Source organism: Gracilinanus agilis, chromosome 2 (genome assembly GCF_016433145.1).
Source record: "Gracilinanus agilis isolate LMUSP501 chromosome 2, AgileGrace, whole genome shotgun sequence".
NCBI lineage: Eukaryota > Metazoa > Chordata > Mammalia > Didelphimorphia > Didelphidae > Gracilinanus > Gracilinanus agilis.
In genome coordinates, this window is record NC_058131.1 from 415,018,518 (window position 1) to 415,032,843 (window position 14,326).

Consider the following 14,326-nt stretch of genomic DNA (forward strand, 5'->3'; position numbering starts at 1 on the left):
GCTTGGATATCTAAATAGAAAACAAGCATTTGTTTTTAGCATTATTAAATATGAAACTTTCTATTTGGGTATATTTTTAATACTGAAAAAAGGAATGAGGGGAGCAGCTAGGTGGCTCAGTGGATAGAGACCCAGGTCTAGAGACAGTAGGTCATGGGTTCAAATTTGGCTTCAAATACTTCCTAGATGTGTGACCCTGAACAAGTCACTTAATCCCCATTGCCTAACCCCTTACTGTTCTTCTGCTTTAGAATCAATATTGGTTCTAAGATGGAAGATAAGGGTTGTTTGTGTTTTTTTTAATACTGAAAGAAAGTTTTATTTTTAGTTATAGCAAATATTTCATTTAGAAAAAATTTTTTTTGCAGTTTATAGAAAGGAAGTGATTATTTACATTCCCTGTAGATCAGCACATAATGTAAATGAGTGGACCCTAAATTTAGAATGAGAAGATCTGGTTCCAAGCCTAGCTTGGCCATTTACTAGTTGATCATTCATATAATCATGGGCAAAGCATTTAATCTCTTTGCTGTGAAGTTGAGTTAGTATTTCTGCTAACTAATTCACAGATTTTTTATGAAGAAAGTGTTTTATAAACCTTAATGTAATATGTAAATGTGAGCTATTATGGAGGAAGGATATATTATGGACCTATGATTTCATTTCAGCAGGGAAATATTCTTTCTAGAGCATTTCTATTCTGATGCAGATCAGCAAATCCTCTATAATTTAAGCTGAACAATTCACACATGCCTAATAGACATGAACCCAAAGAAAAATTTTAATGAACATTCAAAAAGTCAAAATTTAGATTAAGAAACTTTTTCCTTCTTAGAATACATTCTGAATGACCTGTTTTAACTGAAAATAATATTGTTATGGTTTCATAGAATCCTAGAGATAGAAGTAGAAAGGATCTCAGAGGTGATTTAGTCCAGCACCCTCATTTTACAAATGAGAAAATTGAGGATCAGAGAAGTGAAGGGTCATACCCAAATTTCATGTCAGGTAATCAGTGAGAGAGGCAGAATTTGAACCCAAGTTCTCTGTCTCCAAATCCATCAGTGTATTTTATTCAAATAGCTTATGACATATAATCAATTCAGTTAGATAAAATAATAGGAGGGAAATAAATAATACCATTAATGAATTGGAATCTTTAGTTCAAATTTACTATTTTATGTTTGGTATTTCATATGTGATGCATTCAGTTTTTACATTTTTCTTAAAGTGTTCTAACGAAGCTGTATTTGCTGCTGATTTCCACCCCACGGACACCAATATTATAGTTACATGTGGAAAATCACATCTTTACTTTTGGACATTAGAAGGAAACTCTCTTATTAAAAAACAAGGATTATTTGAGGTAAGGTTAAATTACATCTTTTTGTTTTTCATTTTAATTACACGAAATGTAGCACTTAGCATTGTTTTAACCTTATCTTTCCTATCCAGTATTCCACAAGTATCTCAGACTCAGAATTCCTAAAAGATTCATTCTCCTTTCCCCAAAACCAAACTCTCTTCTAAATTTGCCTATTGCTATCAGTGGTGCCACTATTTTATAGTCACCTAGGCTTAAAACCCTCATGTCACCCTTACGTATCTGATCAATTGTCAGATTTTTTACTTTTCTGTTTTAGCAAAGTTCCTCACACATCTCATCCTCACTGGTCATATTTCTATGACCATAGTCCAGGCCCTCATCTACTCTCACCTAGACTATTCAAGGGCCTTTAGTTTTCCTTTCCCAAGCTTCATTCCACATTATCCACATTGCTGCCAAATTGATTTTCCTAAAATACAGTTCTGAATATGTCCCTCTCCCTCTCCAACTCAATAAACTCTAGTAGTTCCCTATTCACTCTAGGATCAAATATAGACCCTTCCATTTGGGGTTCAAAGTGCTTTGATAACCTGGTACTTTATCTTTCTAAAATTTTTACAGATTACTCCACTACAGATTCTCTCAATCCAACTACAATGGCTGCCATATTTATTTCTCACACAGGAAACTTGATCACTTTTTCCATACCTTTGTACTAACTGTCCCTCATGCCTGAAATACACTTTTTTTTTACCTCCACCACTCAGAATTCCTGCTTTATTTTAAGACTTTTCTCAGACAGCACATTACACCCAAAGACTTCCCTGATCCTGCTTCCCAGTGACTAGAGCATTCTCTACCCAAACTACCTTTTAGTCTCTACATGTATAAATATATCTACACATAAGGTACAAATATATGTGTATGTACACATATGTACATGTGTCTACATACATGAATGTGTGCTGTATGTAATGGGTATAAATGTGTCTACATGTGTGGGTGTAAGTATATGTAATATACACACAGGCACCATTCCTCCTTCCCCCAACCCAATGTAGGGCTCCTCAAGGACAGAGACTCTTTCACTTTTATCCCTTTATTCCTAATGCTAAACATAATGCTTGACAAAGAGTAGGCACTTAGTTGATTGATTGATTTTGTTTGTACTAAGCCAATAAGTCAGTTGTAGTCCCCAAGAATCAATCATTTGACCTTTTTCTAAATAGAGATTTGAGATTTTCATTAGGCCTACCACATTTGGATTTGAAGAGAGGGAAGTTCTAATTTGCTTTTCTATGTACAGGTAATATGATTACTAGTGAAGAAAAGAAAGTGATTTTGAACCCCTGTGAGGGGCAGCGAGGACCAGAGGCCTAGGAGAATGATTTATTATAGGTGATTATACTAGCATATTAAGTAAGAGGCCCTATAAAATTCCATGAACTAATAAATTATCTTGTGTACCTTTTCAATGCTCTGAAGTTAATTTTTCATATCTCTACCTGTTGAAATATTTCTCTTCTCTTAAGCCTCAGTTTAGGCATCTCTTCCTCCATGAAGCCTTCTCTGACTTCCCCCTACAGCACTCATCCCTGCCAAAAGTAATTTCTCCTTTTCAGATTTGTATTGAGTATATTATCTGGATTTCTTTTGCCCCCTTTGCTTTGCCTTACATTTATTTACTTATACCATATTCTATGTGCATATGCTTCTTCCAGGGCATATGTCACTATCCCTAGTAAAGTGCCTTGTTTCAGGCAATTTAAAAATATTTCTCAATTGAGAAAAATAAAATAAAACAAAAATAAAATAAAATAAAATAAATGGGTAAAAAATAAGTATAAGCCATAAGTTAAATGATAATTCTTTCAAAAAGAACTCAAATTTAAGTCACATATGATATTAAAGATTTTCTTAGCTTTGTGTTTGGGAGTCTAGAAATAAATATAGGGCTGTAGTTTATTTTTTTAATTTGAAGGAGTTGCTTCTGGTGGTATTTGCTAAATTTGTTTTTTATTCATTTAATAATCAGTACGAGTCATGGTCTTCTACCTCAAACCGATTCCCCAATGTATTTCAGTGATGTATAAGTTTAAATCAGAAGTGTTAAACTCAATGGGTGGCTTTTCCCAAACTGATTAAAAAATAATTTGGGAAATGTTTAACAAAGTAAATAAAAATACAGTACATGATAATGTGAATTTGTCATTTTCTAAATGAATCTGTGGCCACTTTTGTTGGATACTGACTACTGGAATAGATGACCAACAAGTGTTGAGATGTCATGGAGGGTTACTAATGAAAAATATTATTGAAACATTTCTTTTGGGTATTATTGGACTGGTGCTTGAGAGGAAACAGGGGGTAGTAAGGAAGAGATTAGAATGGAGTAGAGATCAAAATAGAATGTAAAAAAACTTGGGCAAAATATAGAATGTTTCTGATCACTAGCTACTAAAGACCCATCAATTAGGGAGGAAAATGTTCAGAACACTCACAGCAGAGAAAGTGGTCTAAGGACCCCTGTTCAGAAACACCAGAGAGAGAATTTCTTGCTTTCATTACTAGTCTTGCCCTCTGCCTCCACCCTTTTAAAGAGTTAAAAGAAGTATGTAATAGTATCTGCTATTTTTAGGAAGTTTCCCATAATTCCCTTCAAGTTCTCTCCTTCATGAAAAAGTCATTACCCTTACTTGATTAATTATAATATAGAAACTTCTACAGTGTGAAGACAATCAGATTATTAACCTATATTATAGGCAGATTATAAGAATACCATATAGAAGTCCTGGGTTTAGATCTGGCCTTGGACACTTCCTAGTTGTATGACCTCGGGCAAGTTACTTAACTACCCTTTAATGTTCTTCTGCCTTGGAACTAGTGCACAGTATTGATTCTAAAATGGAAGGTAGGGTTTGTTTTTTTAAATAATAGTAATAAGTTCACCATATAATTAAGAGTCCTCCATTGACTAATTTAAGAAATGTCTTAAATAAAACCCAAAAAATTGAAATAAGAGGTTATGGTTCTATATTTCAGTTTCTCAAGCTCAGATTATCATTTCAGATCCTTTACTAGAAATCTGTTTTCTCTTTCTCATATTTCCTAGCTTCTGTCAAGTTTGGGTTATCCTCTCACTTTAGAATATTAAAAAATAAAGACTCAGATTTCTATGATCTCCATGATTTCAAAGATGTTTCTCTCCACTCATCTCTTTCCTAAATGTTCAGACAAACTTAACTTCCTCCAAAAATATTCTTTCAAGTCCTGTTCTGGTTGCCCCAATTCTATCCAGATTTAATCTTGTCCTCTTTAGATTTCTTCACTCGCTATTCTGTCTTTCTTTAATTATGTTGTTCACATGATTCTGTTCCCACCTAATTCAATACTAACTTGTTTGTTCCCTTATTTTTCTGTATTTATTAGATTGTTTCTTGTCAGTTTAGCTCTCGCATTTCAAACTAACACTTGCAAGCACAGGAAAAAGGGCAACTTATATTGATACCTATCAGGAAAATAGCACAATAAAAATTGAAACTGCTTTTAAAAAGTACTTAAATAATTCTTTGAGAATATGTAATTACACTGGTATAAATTTTCTCTTTAACTCTACCCAAGATAAAATCCCTCTATAATTTAATGTCTGATCTTCACTGGTGCCAAAAAGTCTGTCACTTTATATCCAACCTGGTAATATGTGTGTAATTTGTTAATTTAGGTTTCATAAAAACTATATAAAATAATTTTATTATGAGATTAATAACATACTAAAAGATAATCTCTTAATTTAAAATATGTGCTAATATCACTCTGCAGAAACAAGAGAAGCCAAAGTTTGTCCTTTGTGTAACCTTTTCTGAAAATGGTGATACCATTACTGGTGATTCAAGTGGCAACATCCTAGTTTGGGGAAAAGGTAAGGAAAATAATTTTTTTTTTTGAGAGAGAATTTTGTCTTGATATTTTTTAAATGGCAATGCTATTAATACAATGAATTTTAAGAAGTATTTTAACAAAGTTCAATTTGGCTTTAGTGAAGATTCTCTTCAAAATTTAGTAATAACATTTGTTGTCAAATACCAAATTAAATGGGGGATTAAAAAGTATTGGGAGGCAGCAGGGCATAATGGATAGAAGTCCAGGCTTGAAGGCAAGCAAACCTGAGTTCAAATATTGCCTCTAAAACCTACTGGCTTGTTACTCTGGGCTAGTCACTTAACTTCTCAGCATTCCAGTCAGCTCTCTAAGACTACAAGTAGTAGAAAAAGTACTGATCGGTGTTGTTTGAGGAAGTTCCTCCCCAGAGTTCCCTCTATGAATGAAATCCCAGGTCTGTTTTGTTTTTTGTTTTTTAAAAGAATGAAGTGTGCCATATAATTGGAATCATTAGAACTATGGAAAGTTGGTAGATAAGACCTGTGACCATATTTTGGGTTGCCATTCAGTAGAATAGATGATTTAATTAGGGGCAAAGCAACTTAATGGATGGAGGGCCAGCTTAAAAACCAGAAAGACCTAGATTCAGGACTTGCATCTGACATACTCTAGCTGTGTGATGATGCCCCCTGGGCAACACTTTATAATACTAAATTATTAAAGTGCATTCATAAGATCATGGATTTACAACTGGAAGAGACCTTAGAAAACATCAAGTCCAATTCTCTCCTTATATAGATGAAAAAACTGAGCCAGAGAAAAGTTAAGGATTTTCCCAAGTCTATGTAGCTGATAAGTGTCTAAGATGGAATTTGAATTACTGAGCTACTTGAGGAGGATAGTTTCTACACTAAACCAGAGATGACTAGTGATGCAGTGGATTGAGATAGAAAGACCAGAGTTAAAATTTGGCCTTGGATACTTATTAGTATGGCACATTTGGTGTGTGATCTTAGGCAAGTCACTTAACCTTTATTCTAAGTTTCCTTACCTGTAAAATGAAGATAATAACATCATCTATGGGACAGGGTTGTTTTGAAGATCTAAAGAGATAATATTTGTGAAAGTGTTTAGAATAGGGGAAGGTAGGTGGCTCAGTGGATAGAGATCCAGGCCTAGAGATGAGAGGTCCTGGGTTCAAATCTGACCTCAGATACTTCCTATCTGCGTGACTCTGGGCAAGTCACTTAACTCCCATTGCTAGACCTTACCATTCTTCTGCATTGAAAGTGATACTTATTATTGATTCTAAGACAGAAGGTAAAGGGTTTTTTTTTTAATTGATTAACATAGTGCCTAAATGTTATGTAAATACTTATTCTGTTCCCTTCCCTATTCCCCTTTCCCCACCAAAGAAATATTAGGTCTGGACCAAATAGAAACTTAAAATATTTACTCAAGAATTACAATGGAACTATAAAGAAATAAATTGTTTTTAAATCTGTAATTATATGATTATTCAATTCAGTGAACATTTAGTAAGTATGTATTATGTGTAATACACAGTTGGCAGATTTATATTGCATATACTACATATTCAGACCATAGTAAAGACAATATGCAATATGCTTAAGTTCTTTCATTATTTTGATGCCTGTGTTCAGATCATAATCCCTTAGTGCCTGACTCTCCTTTGTAGCTCTTCTCTATCCCTCTGCAAATTCTACCCTGGAGAACTAACTACCCAGTCTGTTTGGGACCTTTCTTTAAATCTCTCAACATTCTGTTAATACTAAGGTTGTACACAGACTTTCTATCATTAATCCCTCCTTCTTAGTACTGGACAAGCTTATCGTTTTTTCTGGTCATATATCTCTTTTTTGATCTCCTTTACACCACTTCTGCAAAATTTTTCTTTAGTAATATGTAGTAGCCTGCTTGAACCCAACATGTGCTGCTCTTTTGTTGGGCCCTCAACTAATTATGGAGTGGCTGATATTTCATGATTTGCAGAGATGCAAAATGAAATGGAAGGATATTATTGTTAAATTAAAAATATGGACTTTTGTTTCAGAAAAAAGATTATTGTGATTAAAGGTATTTTAAATTTCTTTCCAATCAGTCTGATTGACTCTTCTTTACAGACCACACACACTCATTATCTAGGTCAGTGATGGGCAACCTTTTGAGCTTGGTGTGTCAAAATTCGCCAAAAAACCAAGCATAACTCAGATGGTCTGTCACTTTGAAAAAAACCATAATTTTGTGATATTTATAGTTTAAATAGCAAAAATGTATAATTATAATATATAACTGTATTTAATAAACCAAAATAAGTAAATTAACAGAGGTAGAATTGTCATCCATAGTGCACAGAGTGTCTACACCAATAGCTCCCAAAATTTTTTGGCCTACCGCCCCCCTTTCCAGAAAAAATATTACTTAGCCCCCTGGAAATTAATTTTTTTTAAATTTTAATAGCAATTAATAGGAAAGATAAATGCACCTGTGGCCATCACCGCTCCCCCTGGATCGCTCCAGCACCCACTAGGGTGCAGTAGCACCCACTTTGGGAATTGGGAATCACTGGTCTACACTATACTACAGCAAATGTTTCATTCTTGGCATGCAGCCCCATACTTCTCTGTATGTGGCCGTGAGTCGTCAAAAATGGTTATGCGTGTCAGCACTGACATGTGTCATAGGTTTGCCATCACCAATCTAGGTTATGGGCATTCTTCATCCATTTGGTTTTCTATGTGATCAGCTAGTCCAAATTCTTATGAAAGAGAATGGATCTTATTTAGGAGATTGTAATGTTCTAGGGCTTGTTTAAATCATCACAGTGTCAGCCAGAAACAGGAACTTCGGGAGAACTCACCATCTAGAGTACTCTGCACAAAACACTCCATAATACTGGCAAACACCTTTAATAAGTGTATATCTCCCTGTTTTATGCTTCAGTTGATAAAAGTTATCAGAGGATCCTCAAACAAAGTCCTCCATTTTATATCTTTCAATGAATCTTTTGCAATTTCATATAAGCACAGAAAATGTCTTGTTAGAAAAGAAACATTAATAACATTTTCTATATGGAATCAAATGCTTTTAAATAATCATCAAACAATAGCCACAGTAGAATCTTGTATTTTGTAGACTCTTCACTCAGTCATATGATTATAAAGATGTTGGGAGACTGAGTCATTAGAATCTTTGTATGCTGATGCCATTGTCATCAAGGAGAAAAATGTTATAAACACCTTTAAAAGTTTTTCTGTTTTTCTGTTTGTTGTATTCCTTCCACTTTCATCCTTAAATGCTCCCAGTATGATTGTGATAAATTGGGTCTCTATCCCAGCTTTTGGTGCTGTTTTTTCCTTCTACTACTTCCTGCTGTTTTATGAAGTAATACTACTCATAATCTTCATCCTGTTTCTATGTAAAATTTTATTTGATTTTTCTTTCTTAAACAAATCTTAGTAATATCTTTTCATTTTACTTCATAGTTATTTTTGCAGATATCTTCCTTGCATCTTCTACCATATACACATACTAAATGAGCCCTGTCTAATAAAAGAGTTCAACAAAATCATCCAAAACAGTGGCCATTCCTAACAACATAGACTACACAGTATCTTCAGGCCTATATTTCATAAATATTTTTCCAAGAAAAAAGTTGGAAGGTGCCAGATATAGCAGGCACCAACTAGTATGAAAATATGAAATGGATTGTTTTAAACACAGAGTTCAAGCTTACCTTACCTGGGCAGTTATAATAGGCCAATAAGTGACTCTCCTGCTTCCAGGCCTTCACCTCTTCAATCCTATTCAACACAGCCACCAAATTATTCCTTCTAAGGCATTACTGTGAACTCATCATTCCTTATTAAGATATCTTTAGTGGCCTTCCAGTGTGTCTAGAATCAAATACAATTCTCCAACATGACATTGAAAGCCCTCTATTAACATGACTTCAATCAACCTTTCTAGACTCATTTCATATTATTCCCTGTCATAAACTCATTTCACTCAAACTGACAATACCTTTTTTTCTTTTAAACTTAGCATTCTATCTCCTGTCTCTGTGTCTTTGTAAAGGCCATCCTAAATACTTTGAATGCTCTCCCTTCTCATCCCTTCTCAGAATGTCTGGTTTTCTTCCCAACTCGGCTCTGGTGTGACCTCCTCAAAATAATATCATGTTAAAAATTATCCCTATTGTTAATGCTCTCTCCTTTCTCATTATTTTACATTTACTTATCCATATGTGTCCTATATCCTCAGGAAAAGGTAAGCTCTCTGAGGATGGGGACATTTTAATTTTCTTTTCTTTGTATCTTCAGCACCAAGAACAGTGTATTTGCACATAGGAGGTACTCAATAATTGTTTAATTGGATTAAATTATTAAGTACCAAGAATCCCAGACAATAAGAATTCCAAGAGTAGGAGAGGATGATGAGAATCAAAAACAAAAACAAAAACTTGGTCTATTTGCTTTTTACCTAGCGCTATTCCATTCCTTTTTCGTTTCCCATAGAGTATTCTGGGAATTGGCTTTTCCCTTCAGAAGATGGTACTTAAGAAGGCAGAAAGCCACATGAATTATATTTTTATTTCCTCTTTATTATGCCTCACAGAGTAAAATGTAGAGGAGTTATTGATTGATGGTCCATCCTGTAGTAGATTTCAGTAGTTTTCTTGAAGTTTCCTGGGAATAGACATGTCATAGTTTCTCTTGGCTGCCTACTTGATCCCTCACAGCAAAGATAATTTTATTTTTTGTTAATTGATTCTCTATACAGTAAGCCTTTTTTCTTCTTTTGCAATTCCAAAGAGCACTAAGCTCTTTTATCATATACTGTATGAGATGCCTGGGAGATAGATATTTCTGCAAAGTAGAAAGAGTACCAGATTGAACTCTTAGTTTCATATCTGTTTCAATATTTGCTTGCAGTGTAATCCTGTGCAATTAAGTAAGTTGCTTAACCTTTGTGAATATCACTCTATTCATACTTAAAATGAGAACAATAACACCTACTCTCTACCTCAGGCAGTTTTATTATTATTACTTTTTAAACCACAAAATACTATATAAATGTAAGTTACAGTTGAATTCTTATGTTTTAATGGCATATGCAACTAGCAGTTTGATAATCCAGAAAAGAAATTAAATATTTTTGTAAATGGACAAATATAATACAATAAATAATGTCTTCATTACCTTTTTCTTTCTCTAGGTACAAATCGAATAAGCTATGCAATTCAAGGGGCCCATGAGGGGGGCATTTTTGCACTTTGTATGCTAAGGGATGGTACACTGGTGTCAGGAGGAGGAAAAGACAGAAAACTCATCTCTTGGAATGGAAACTATCAAAAACTTAATAAAACAGAGGTTAGACTGTAACATTTTAAGATTATGGCTCATTTTAAACACAAAAGTGACTTTTTAATGTGGCTTTTCATTTTATGATTTTTGATTAATACAATTATTCTTTCAGAAAAAAATAATATGCTTTTAGAACCGTGGAGAGATTAAGTTAGGATAGCATTTGTGATTTTTGTAAAACAATAGCTTGTGGATTTAAATGTGACTAATAAATATTTAAAATTTGAAGTTATTAGATATTATTTCTAAAATTTTTCAAATAGATGATCAGTTTTAATGTGGCCTTTATTCCTATTTTGATGTATATGTAGAAAACATTCCTTCTATTTTTTATTCATAGACATTATTACCTCCTATGGTTCCTATCAACTCCTTTGTTAATAATCACTTAATTAGGGGGCAGCTGGGTAGCTCAGTGGATTGAGAGCCAGAACTAGAGAGAGGAGTTCCTAGGTTCAAATCTGGCCTCAGACACTCCCCAGCTGTGTGACCCTGGGCAAGTCACTTGACCCCCATTGCATACCCTTACCATTCTTCTGCCTTGGAGCCAATACTCAGTATTGATTCCAAGACGGAAGGTATGGGTTTAAAAAAAATAATCACTTAATTACATAATTCATATTATCATCCTTATGGCTGCTTAATGCACCTTTATGTCTCAACAAAAACTTTAACAAGGAATTTTATCTTATTTCTACATAGTCACTAAGTTACCTCCCCCATATGCAGAGAAGATATAAACCAAGTACACAGCAGTAATAAAGGAAAAATAGATCCTATCACTCCTGGCATGGAATAGATAACTGAGAAGTTCTGAGGATAGAATGAGGAAATTAGAGAACTTTATAGCTTCTCCTAAGTGAGGTTTTACCGCATGGATTCATTATATATCAGAACCTCTAACAGCAATTTCCAAGTAAGTATTCAAATTCCTTGCATTAGAATTTTGTTATGTTTCAGCTATAATTTAAAATTTCCCGGGAAGAATTCTGAATTGGGACATAATAATGAAAAAGAAAGAGATTCAGGGAGGCATCATCAAGATTGGATCTGATCCAAGTAAACCCAAAACTTAGGACTCTGGGTCATAGAATACAATACATTATAAGCAAATATAATATAATTTGAGGAGGGAAAAAAGTACTAACAACTGAAGGAACTGGAAAAACTTCCTTCAGGAGGAGGGAAAAGCCTTAAAAGAGGCAAAGGATTCTAAGAAGCAGAAGTGAAGAGACAATGTATTACAAGTATGAGACAACTTGGGCAAATGAAAATTATTTTAGGAGATGTATAAGGGATAGATTGGAGAGGAGAGACCCTCCCACATGAATATTCTTCAAGTGACATGTGATAAAGGTCATACCAAGGATAGTATTTGTTTAATTTGCAAAAACAAGGCAGGTGCAAAAGATGTTGTGGAGATAGAAATGATAAATCTTGAGATAAATGATAAATCATATTGCATATGAAAGGTGAAGGAGAGGAAAGAATCAAGAATGAGTAAAAATTATATGAGTAAATTACTTGTTACTGACACTATCAGCCGAAATAAAGAAAATTAGATAAGGGTTGCATTTAGCAAAGAAAATAATGAGTTCAGTTTTAAATTTGTGAAGTTTGAAATGTGTATAAGGTATACAGTTGGTGATGTCCAGAAAGATGAAAGGAAATTACACCTAAAAAGCTTACAAGTTCTCTTTCAAAAACTACAAACAAAGATGTTCATAAGGTTTGTTAAGGAAGAAACCAGGGAAACCTCTTCCAGGTGGGTAGATTCTGGGAGTTGACCCAGCCCAAGTTGACCTGCAGCTCAGATTGGGATTTAGCATCTCTACCAAAATCTCTCACAAGTAGGTGACGGTCTTTCCACAGGATCACTGGTAAATCCGGTGTCTCCTAGTTGTCAGTTGCTACTTGCCCCAACCACCATGGAGTCTCTCTCAGTGAGCAAGAAACACACTTCCTGCTTCTTCATTCCTTCTTGGAATTCTCCAGCCCTTCCTGCTAGGTCCAACACTAATACTAAATTAACAACTAAATAATCCTCACAACAGTTTCAATACATTATGGCATCCAAATACATCATTTCATAAGACATTCTATAACCTTGTTTCAGACTGCTCATAAGCACAAGCTGACTGCTATAAAGATAACTGTAGCTTGAGCAGCAACATCTTTCATAGAGAATAAAGAAGGGAAAAAATTCTATGAAGAGCTTGACAAGATCCTATGAACTCAGTCAATATACTTTAATACCCAACGAATCAAATTCAAAAATGGGCTCAGAAGATGGTTAAAGATATATAAGATATGGCCAGGTTGATGATATATGATGTATATTAATATATTGATATGTATTTAATATTGGAGTAATATACTATTTGCCCTCACGGTATCATCTGTAAGTCAGAATTCAAAGTATAAAATCAATGACATTTCATAACATTAGGGTATCAACCAGAAAACTCTAGAAGGATAATTTTTATAGGTTCTTTTAAAATCAACTAGTTGGAGCTTTCAGATAAGTAATATTTTAAAAACAATTTGTAGTTTTGATCATTCCCTCATTAAAATTCATCAAATATTTATTGAGTTGGAGTAATCTACTGGGAAGGCACCATGACAGGCACTCAGATAATGAATGCTAGGCATACACATTTTAAATGATTATATTTTAAGAGTAATTTCATGAATTCCTTAACTTTTTATTGTCTTGTGTCTGTTTTAAATACAGATTCCAGAACAGTTTGGTCCAATAAGAACAGTGGCTGAGGGAAAAGGCGATGTTGTCTTGATTGGTACTACTAGGAACTTTGTTTTACAAGGCACTCTGTCAGGGGATTTTAATCCAATTACTCAGGTAAATTTCAACATGGGTAAGTCAGCCAAGCATTTTATTATTTTAATTTGTAATAGAATTCACTATGAGGTGGTGTGCTGAAGTGGTAAATCACTTACCTGGATATTAGGAAGGTTTAGGTTGTAATCCCTGCTTTGATCCCCTGACTTGCTGTGATTTGAGGATCAATCATGTAACATTTCTGGACTTCAAGTTCCTAACTTGCAAAATGAATGTATTAAACCAGTTGACCTCTAAGGTTCCTTTCTATGCTGAGATTCTAAGTCTAGAGATATTTAATATCATTGTGAGATATTATTCTTCTCTGAGGCACCAACATTCACTGGTTCTCTATTGGTTCACTTTGGAGTTGGTTACCTTTGAATCTTCCCTCTCAAATCTGATCAATATTAAGTCCTGTTGATTCTCACTCTTCAATGTACCTTGCATCCATTGCTCTCCATATCTACTGCCACTCTCCTGATATAGTCCTCTCCACCAGCTGTCTAGGTGTTAATACAATATTCTCCTTAGGGTTAGGAGTTGTTTCACCCTCCATACTCACCTGTCCAATATATCCTTTATGTACTGCCAGAAGAATATTTTTTATTTACAAATCTAGTCATAATCAATTCCTCTAAAAATTTATCAGTGGTTTCGTATAGTTTCCCTAGGAAAAATTAGATACTTTTGTATCTGCCTTACCTTTCTCTTTTTATCTGGCAGATGAGCTTCAGGTATCCAGAACAAGGATACATCTTATCTCAGATAACTTCCTTTTTATACACTATTTGTTCCAACTAAACTATACAGCTCTCTGGCCCCCAGCCTAAAATGTGCTGGCATATCTTTACTTAGGATATTCAGTATATCTGGGATACTCTTCTTTCATGT

General features: G+C 34.3%; 1 protein-coding gene across 3 annotated transcripts in view; it reads left to right on the top strand.

Moving 5' to 3' along the window:
- EML1 (EMAP like 1) overlaps nucleotides 1-14,326 on the top strand; it is a 269,917-nt gene that overhangs the window by 230,657 nt on the left and 24,934 nt on the right. For all 3 annotated transcript variants that reach the window (XM_044664593.1, XM_044664596.1, XM_044664594.1), the window contains 4 exons: nucleotides 1,232-1,366; nucleotides 5,147-5,246; nucleotides 10,445-10,599; nucleotides 13,328-13,453. In XM_044664593.1, coding sequence (XP_044520528.1) covers nucleotides 1,232-1,366; nucleotides 5,147-5,246; nucleotides 10,445-10,599; nucleotides 13,328-13,453 — 516 coding nt within the window. The remainder of the gene's footprint in view (nucleotides 1-1,231; nucleotides 1,367-5,146; nucleotides 5,247-10,444; nucleotides 10,600-13,327; nucleotides 13,454-14,326) is intronic.